Source organism: Triticum aestivum, chromosome 3A (genome assembly GCF_018294505.1).
Source record: "Triticum aestivum cultivar Chinese Spring chromosome 3A, IWGSC CS RefSeq v2.1, whole genome shotgun sequence".
NCBI classification, from domain to species: Eukaryota; Viridiplantae; Streptophyta; class Magnoliopsida; order Poales; family Poaceae; genus Triticum; species Triticum aestivum.
Genome location: NC_057800.1, coordinates 307,565,119 through 307,573,556, shown reverse-complemented (window position 1 = coordinate 307,573,556; position 8,438 = coordinate 307,565,119). Strand labels below are relative to the sequence as shown.

The following is an 8,438-nucleotide window of genomic DNA, read 5'->3' as shown; positions in this document are numbered from 1 at the left end:
ATGACAGGTTTGACCGTTCCTAGCTAGTGATTGAATCTTGGAAAGGTTTTGATGTTTCTCTGATTAAATAGATACTTATGTACCTAGAAATGATTTTTTGAAAAAATAAAGAGCAAACTATGAGGTAGCTGCAGTTCAAATTTGACCCGCTTTCAATTGAATCGGCAGAAATTTGTCTTTTTCACGAGAGGTGGATAAAAACTTTTGACACCCAACCATTTGCTCAGTTGTGAATTAATTATGGCCTAGTATTTTCTAATATTTATTTCGTTCAATTTTGCAACAAATATATCGTATGTCCTTCACAAAAAAAACTCATTATGGGCACTCGGAAAATGGAAAATGAATTTTCCGTGCAAAGAAAATGAGAACTCCCTTAGGAAACATTGTTCGGAATTTCAAGATGCATACTTGTGCAAAATTTGAGATCATCTGAACAAACCATGCCATGAATGTGGCCATAACATCAGTCATTTAAGCCGTGAAGACTTTTTTAAGATAGTTATCGTAGTCCAGGTTTGTTATTTGTCCTCTTCGTCCTTTTGAATCGGGGGATAATCTTGCTCCTCTCTCTCTATTCCCCTCTGCAACCTTCATGTCCTCTGTCCTTCATAACCTCTCCTAAGTCTGTGCCCTCTCCCCCCGGTCGGCGAAGATGCCACTGCTATGATGGCTGCGGTTCGACGACGGTGGTGAAGATTTGTTGATGTGAGGGGCATCGAAGCTCATGGTGTGGGGCAGTGATGCGTGGCGCCGCAGGCTGCCGGGTAGTGGCCACCGGTCATGCACACGACAATGGTGTCGCAAGGCCGCCGGGGGTTGCAGCAGAAGGTGGTGCTGCAATAGTCACCAGTGATGCAACATAGCATCGCCGCGGACTGCCGGTGTTGTGATCCAACATTGTCGGGACCGACGGAGTTGCAATGAAGCATTGTCGGGCCGCCAGTGTTGTGATGTAATATTGTCAGGGGTCGCTGGAGTTGCAACAAAACCTCCCCGAGTTAGTCAATATGGTATAATGTTTTTGAAAAATGAAGAGGTGCCCTTTTGCAACTAATATTGGATAGGTTATTTACATTAGTGAGAAAATATGTAAGAGAAACAAAAGAAAAAAAAACCAATTACATAAGCTTAATTAATATTGGTGGAAACATATGTGCCATGGATCGTTGACATGGGACACATCCATCCATCCATCTTTTCATCCCACATCCATCCATCCACCCACCCAGCCACGCGTTGTGTCCCACCCACCCAGCCACGCGTGGAGAGAGAGAGAGCGAGAGTCTCCTCCTCCCCTTCCAGATCGCCGCCGCCACCTCTCCCTCGCGCCGCCACCAGCACCACTCCTTCCGAGCGCGTGCCGCCCATCGTCCTCCTATCCTCCTATCTCGCCGCCCATTCATCCGAGCCCGACGACGCCAGATCCGCGCGCAGCCCATCGTTCTGCACCTCCCGCAGCAGATCCAGGGCACTGCCGAATCTCACTGTCGACAGATGCACCGCCGCCCTGCAGCCTCGGCGTCGCGGTCGGCTGGCTCGCCACCGCGCGCGTGCTTCATTGCGCGCCGCTCCGTCGAGCTGGATCCTCGGAAGGCCGCCGTCCACCTCGCGCTGTAGGGAGGGGTCCATCGTCTCCTCGGAGGAGGGGACGGCCATGTTTGTTGTACTCCACCCTAGCAGTCGATCCCGGTCGTTTGCTGCTTCACCAGCCTCCTCCTCTAGCATCTCCGCAAGGGCACCCGACGACAGGCAGGTCGTCGACGCGCTGGACCTCAAGGCCGGTTGTGCTGCTCCTTCTGCCTACGTCTTTCCTCGACAACGTCCCCGACCTGCATCCAGCTGCTCCTTCCCCAGCCCTCCTCAACTTCGCTCCGGGTGAGCTTCTGTAGGTGAGACAACTGACTCCATCTGGTAGAACTACTGCTGTTGTAGGTTGGGTGTATAGAACAACAACACCTGAGGATTATTTGATGTTCAGGGGTTCATCTGTGTTTTACTTGTTGCTATATGACTTCTTGTTAAGGTAATCACTATGCGTACGGTAGTTTTGCCTGGCTTTCACCATGCTGTGGACATTAATCTTGCAAGGGCTCTTTCAGTTATGTCCTGTTAGGGGGACATGGAAAATTCAGTTATGTCCTGTTAGGGGGACATGGAAAATTCAGTTATGTCCAGTTAGGGGTACAAGCAAGTGTTCGGTGAGTCACTTAACTGATGGAATAAGGTGTCTATACAAATGCCCAAAAATTCTGTACAAAAGTAGAAATAGAGCTCGGCAAAGCTTGACTTCTATAGTTCAATGCGCGAGGTCGTCAAGGCACGATTCAGTCAACAACTTTTCGGAATACAAATTTTGTGCCCTGTACATGACAAGCATTTATAAGACCTTCTGCACATTTATAAGACCCTGTTTTTATACATCTGTGTAAAACAGTCCAATGTGATTCTAACTGCTGATAGTTCATCCAGAAGAAAAAGGAGAACGGGCAACATGGAGAAAGATGCGGTGCTGGTGTGCATGGTCCTGGGCTTTCTGGGCTCCGTCGCGGTCACCCTCGGCTTCGTCGCCAACAACTACAGCTCCAAGGCATGGATCCAAGATCGAACATCACAATTCTCTTTTCATCAATTCGATAGATCTGTGCTAACTAAGTATATGTTAGTCTGTGCAGTACAACGGGACGAACTGCGTGTACCGGAGCCCGCCGGCGACGGATCTCGGCATCCTGGGGGTGTTCCTGGTGTTCATCAACCAGGTCATCCTCGCCGCCTATGCCAGCGGCTGGTGCCTCTGCATGTGTTGCTGCTGCCCCTGCTGGACCAAGCGCCGCCGGCTGGTGCCAACACCGTCCAAGTGGAACCCAGTATAGAGTTCGGACGCTGATTTAACTAGTTAAAACCTGTCCATTATTAACTAACCCATGTTTCTTGATGGTGTTTATCTCCATGGGATATAAAATGTGTCAATGTTAATATTGCACTAGTCCTTGTTGCTCTGTTGGCGTTAGTTACCTTCTTGTCACATTCTCCCTCCATCCGACAATATAAGACGTTTGTGCAAGCTAACATTACTTGCAAAAATGACTTACATTATGGGACGGAGGGAGTAATAGAAGGTGAATTCTTATACACTTTTAAGTCCTGTTAATAAGTATTCAGGGGGGCATATTCGTTTCATGAATCATCTATAAATATCATTCACGTGGTACTGGGTCAGTTTCTAGCTACCATTTCTATACACATTATCTGTGTGTTGGCGCTAGTAGTTTCATGACTTGCTATTCTTATTCAAGTGGGCGAACTAAGTCATTTTTATTCAGTTTGTGTTCTGCTATGCCAAAGCCAGAAATATGACCAACACTACACTTTTCACCACTCCACTCCCTCCCATGCAAAATCATCTTCTCAGCTCTCACCCGTCGACGGGGAATTTTCCAATCGACACTTCATTTCGTTACTAGTACGTATTACACACACATGCTCCACAGCAAATCCAACTGCATTCTCTTGTCAATTTAGGACTGGTAAGTAGGTGCCGCTGAGTTTGAGTGAGTGGTAAACAGTATAGAGCTCGGACGCTAATCAAGTTGATTTAACTAGTAGATGTCTAGATTAAACCTGTCCATTATTAACCCCTGCTCCTTGATGATGTCGATGTCCACATCCACAATATGTAAACGTGTCAATGTTAATATTTCACTGATCCTTACTATTTTGTTGGCCTTAGTTAACTTTTTGTCATATAATAAAAATGTGATCTCGTTATACAATTTTGGGTTGTGTCAATTAATAGTTTGGAAAGCCTACAAGCCCTCTTATAGTTAACTAAAAGGTTGTTGAACATTTTTAACAACTGACTGTTGGACATTCCCATGCTGTACGTCACTGATTATGTACAACTTGGTACAAAATTGGTCTGATATTAGTCTTATATCACAAAAGTAGGGAGGTTCCTGCTGCTTATTAGTATCGGCTTTGGATTATTACAGTGTTTGGTTCACCACTGTACTGATTATCTTGGTGAGCATCTGTTTAATAACTGGAATACATTGTCTGCTGGGAATTCTATTTACCTTTGCGTACTACTCCCTCCGTCCGGAAATACTTGTCATCAAAATGAATAAAAGGAGATGTATCTAGATGTATTTTAGTTTTATATACATCCCTTTTCGTCCATTTTGAGGACAAGTATTTTCGGACGGAGGGAGTATTACAAATGTCTGTGAGGGTCCTTTGTGCTACTAGTATAATTTCATTCATGAATTCTGCACATAGATTTTTCATCCTGCTATAAAATTGCTTGTGCATGAATCTGTTTGCTGTTGTTAGTCAGAAGTCGATTATTACTGGTGTGTTCAGGATTCTATTTCTGTCATCTAAAATATGTGTTAATTCTGATACAGCATAAAGAGCTATGTGAGCCCTCCTGGATGGGGCTTATGTTGGACCTCTGATTGAGCTCCCCATAGACTTTGACCCAAGGTAAACACGAATTTGCTTTTATTGTTGCTGCAAATGTCCCTGTCTTGTAGATAATAGTTTATGAGGAAACCCTGTGGTAACAAAACCATATGTCATGGGAGTGTGACATGTACTGTTTGTGAATGCCTGTGATTGGATTATTGGATATCTGCAGATTATATGTCCTTATCCATCATTGTCTGGTTGTTCTTGCAAGCATTATTAGTTAGGTTGTGTAGGTGCCAAATTCTGCTTCTGGATTAGTCTATTGTTCTCCTCAGACCCTCCTTTTTCCAACATTGTCTGCTGTTTGGATGGGCCGCTATCATTATAGTATTTTAATTGATGCTACCTATATTGACAGTTTGTACCTGGGCCCTTCGCGGTGGGGTTTGGACCCTGTGTCTGGGTTATTTTTATTGAACTTTGGCCTGCTCATGGGTAGGCCTTCATTTTTTTGGTGGTTCTGAATTTGTGTACCTACAGTTCTACAAAATTGATACGATTGATTGTTTTGTTACTTGGACAATAGCTTGCTATTTATGTACCTACAGTTCTAGTTTGTTGCTGCTCAATGCTCACATTTGTTTCTCATCCTTGCTATTTATGTTGGCTGACATAACTTGCATGTTGCTCTTGTGCGACCAGCATCCTCGTGACAGGGTTTGTCGGAACCGCCATCGCTTTAGGGTGCTTCTCCGGCGCCGCCATCATCACCAAGCGCAGGTAGTACCTGTACCTCGGTGGCCTGACCTCTTCTGGCATGTCGGTCCTTCGACATGAAACTGTATGCTTGGTTTCTTCTCTTCCTTTTGGTGCGCATGCCATTACTGCATGGTGACCACGTAGGTAAAGCTTGCAAGTCGATCGCAGTTAGAATTGGCGACTGGAAAGAAGCGCACACCTAGGTCGATCTATCTGCTGGTCGCTGCGAGCATTGTTCTTCTAGTGTGATCCAGGCCAATGGCAGCATGCCTACATTTATATTTACTAGAGATGCATGCATTTCTTTACATGCTTGACAAACAAAAGTCGTTGCTGCTGCTAGGATAGGTCATAGCAGTAGCTTGCTGGCTAGCTAGTGTATGTTGAATTGCTGGTCAACTCAGCCTTTGGGCCTGGCTGCTAGTACATCTATGTATAGCTACCTAGGTAGGAGTAGCTATGTGGCGCATGCAGTGGATTATTGAAATATTACAATATCTTGATCAGCAATGAAAAGCATCGAGATGCAGATTTATACTGGCATGCGCACGTATGCATGCAGCATGCTGTGTATGTGCACACTTGTGTACATCGGTAGCAACAATATGCAGTGATGGTGCCAACCATATGGATGAAGCTTATAAACCAAGCATGCATGCACAGTAGTGATGGTTTTGCTAGCGAAAATATAGCAGCACTTACATAGTATACACTAGGTGCCAACATTTGTGATTCGTGTCAATATGGTCTGACCAACTGTGCTTAACGGTGTTGTGTCCTCTTGCAGCTCAAGAACGCAGGTGACAAGAAGAGGAAGAGGAGGTCCTGAACGTTTCTCCTGCACATCGTAGATGCCACCACCGTGGCCTTGTAGGAATTAAGCTGGCGTTGTGCCACCCTTGTGTATCTGTTTTTGATTGTATGTAGAAGTTGGACGTGCATACGTGTATTTGCTCTTGTGAGTATTTGACTGGATGTTCTCTGGATTTAATCAGTTAATTGACAGATTTATTGATATTTTGTTGTTCAAATGTGTAAATTGAAGTCTGTGAATGAAAAACACCAAATGTTCTACTTGACAAAGTAATATTTGGGCTCTAAAAATGCTGCGACCCAGACTATAGTGGATCAGAACCTTGTGCATTTCTGAAAAACCAGAAAAATAGGCTTAATGAAATGGTCCGCGAAAAGGCCATGACCCAAAATAAAAAATGCCAAATTGTTGGGCCAGGCCCATGTAGCTAGAGAAAATTAACAGAAAAATATATAGTAAAAAGGCTCTATTAGTGGGCTCGGCCCATGTAAAGCGTCGAATTGGACTGGGCTGAATCTTATCAACGACCTTCTCAATTGGTCGCAATTTTGCCACGTCAGATTGCCACGTCGGATCCGACGTGGCCTAGACAGAGAGCTAGCGACCAAAACAGAAGGTCATAGAATCAATGACCTTTTGTTTTGGTCATGGAATTCCACGACCTTCTCACAGAGAAGGTCGTTAATTTCAGTTTACGACTGCCAGCTTTTGACCATCTGTTTTTGGTCACAAAGGTTGCAAATAAAAAACAATGACCTTTCAGTGACCAATAGTCAAGGTCACAAGTTGCCATATTTCTTGTAGTGCTATGTCATGCTATCCATTTTAGTTAAATAATATACATGTCAACTATTTCATGCCCTCTTTTTCCCACCCTATCTATTGCATCTTTCTCTCATACAATGTCTGTACATTCAACTATGTTTCCTGTTTATCAGCCATTGGAATTGGAGTGGTTGATGGCAGTATCTAGCGGAGTGAAAACACGGTCTTCAAATAAAACAGTGCTACCGCTTGGTGGAGATAGCACCCCGGTTGTACATGCACGGGAACCAGCCCTACCACACATAACCCAGACTCTCGGAGATTGTACCCCTACTGCGATGTTCAGAGAACCAACTTCACCCAATCTAACCCCAACCCCAGCAGATAGTAACCCAGTTCCTATTGGCACAACACCATGTCCACCACAGAGCTCCCAAACAAGAGCAGTTAGTAAGGCAGCTCCAGTGCCCAAAGGGCTAGTACTACCACGGCGAACCCCAACTCCACCAGTTAGTACGTCTTTTCCTGTGGAGGAAGCACAACCAGCCAGTCGTAGTTTAGCATCTATTGCATTTGATGTTGTTAAATCCTATGTGCTTATCTTCCCATGTTGGAAATATTATATTGAAGATGAAGGAAAATGCCAGTTGCAGGTGTTTCTCTAGGAGTTATGTGTAAGTAATGTTATTCATGGCAATTACTTTGCTTTTTCCCATACATTCTACCTCCATGATGGTTATAATATAACAAATTTTCCCATTTTTCTCTATAGAGAAGGACCGATTTAGAAAGTCATGATGAGGTAACCTCTGCTAATACCTCTGCTATCTTCAAGAATGCTTGGTGGCAGTATCGGAATTACCTAAAGAAAACGTACTTCACTAGCAAAGAAACTCATCAACCCTTATGTTCTCCTGAGACACATTTACTGGACGATGACTGGGAACGCCTTGTTCTGTACTGTTCCCGAACCAAGAATGTGGTAAGGTCTATGAGCTCATTTTTAAGTATTGTATTCTTGTGTCTTACTGTACTCTATTCATGTAGAACAAGTGCTTAAACCTGAAGAACAACTATTCTAATTTAAGATTCCATTGCTATCGTGCATACCGCCTTGCTCTTGTATCACTGTATTTACTTATACAAACTTATTTTTAAATTGAAGGATCCAACCGAAACTCCATTGGCATAACAGGTATGTTCACGCATGTTTCTTTAACATGTTTTCTCTTGTCAATAGCTCTGTTGATTTCAATTTCAATTGTGTATACAGTTGACTTCTCATATCATGCACATTACTAGCATCACAACAGAGCCAATAGTGTTATTGTAGATGTAGACCCGCCGTACCCATCTGAAATCTTGTTGTGCCATGTAGTTTCCCACACTTTGTATTCTTTCACTACTACTTTGTCTTGAACTGATATGATTTGAACCGTGTCTCTATTTTGATTTGGCAAGACAATGAAGTGACCATAGGACATAGATATATTTTTGTTTGATGCATTTATTATGTACTAGTACTTGGCAATAGAAGACTTAGTAGTTTAATCATGTCCACCTTTCTAATGAACTGGTTCACCGAAATGAGTTTCATATACTAGTACATGCTAAACCTGTTATGTGTCTCCTTGTTTCGTCTTTAGAATGCTGACAGAATATTGGGGAAGAGTGCCTTATTAAGCAATGG

At 43.7% G+C, this 8,438-nt stretch overlaps 1 protein-coding gene across 3 annotated transcripts; it reads left to right on the top strand.

Annotated features, from left to right (window-relative positions):
• The first annotated feature begins 1,208 nt into the window (after positions 1–1,208).
• On the top strand, positions 1,209–6,184 carry LOC123061219 (uncharacterized). 3 transcript variants are annotated; one of them, XM_044484205.1, is made up of 6 exons: positions 1,209–1,878; positions 2,473–2,590; positions 2,667–2,867; positions 4,407–4,485; positions 5,113–5,251; positions 5,957–6,184. In XM_044484205.1, exons 1-4 carry the CDS (start codon positions 1,658–1,660, stop codon positions 4,455–4,457), a joined length of 591 nt encoding a protein of 196 aa, XP_044340140.1. In that variant the 5' UTR covers positions 1,209–1,657; the 3' UTR covers positions 4,458–4,485; positions 5,113–5,251; positions 5,957–6,184. The 3 variants fall into 3 exon arrangements, with proteins under 3 accessions (XP_044340140.1, XP_044340139.1, XP_044340141.1); XM_044484204.1 differs by having other exon boundaries at positions 1,210–1,878; positions 5,113–5,190; XM_044484206.1 differs by having other exon boundaries at positions 1,212–1,878; positions 2,676–2,867; positions 5,113–5,190.
• Positions 6,185–8,438: the final 2,254 nt, after the last annotated feature.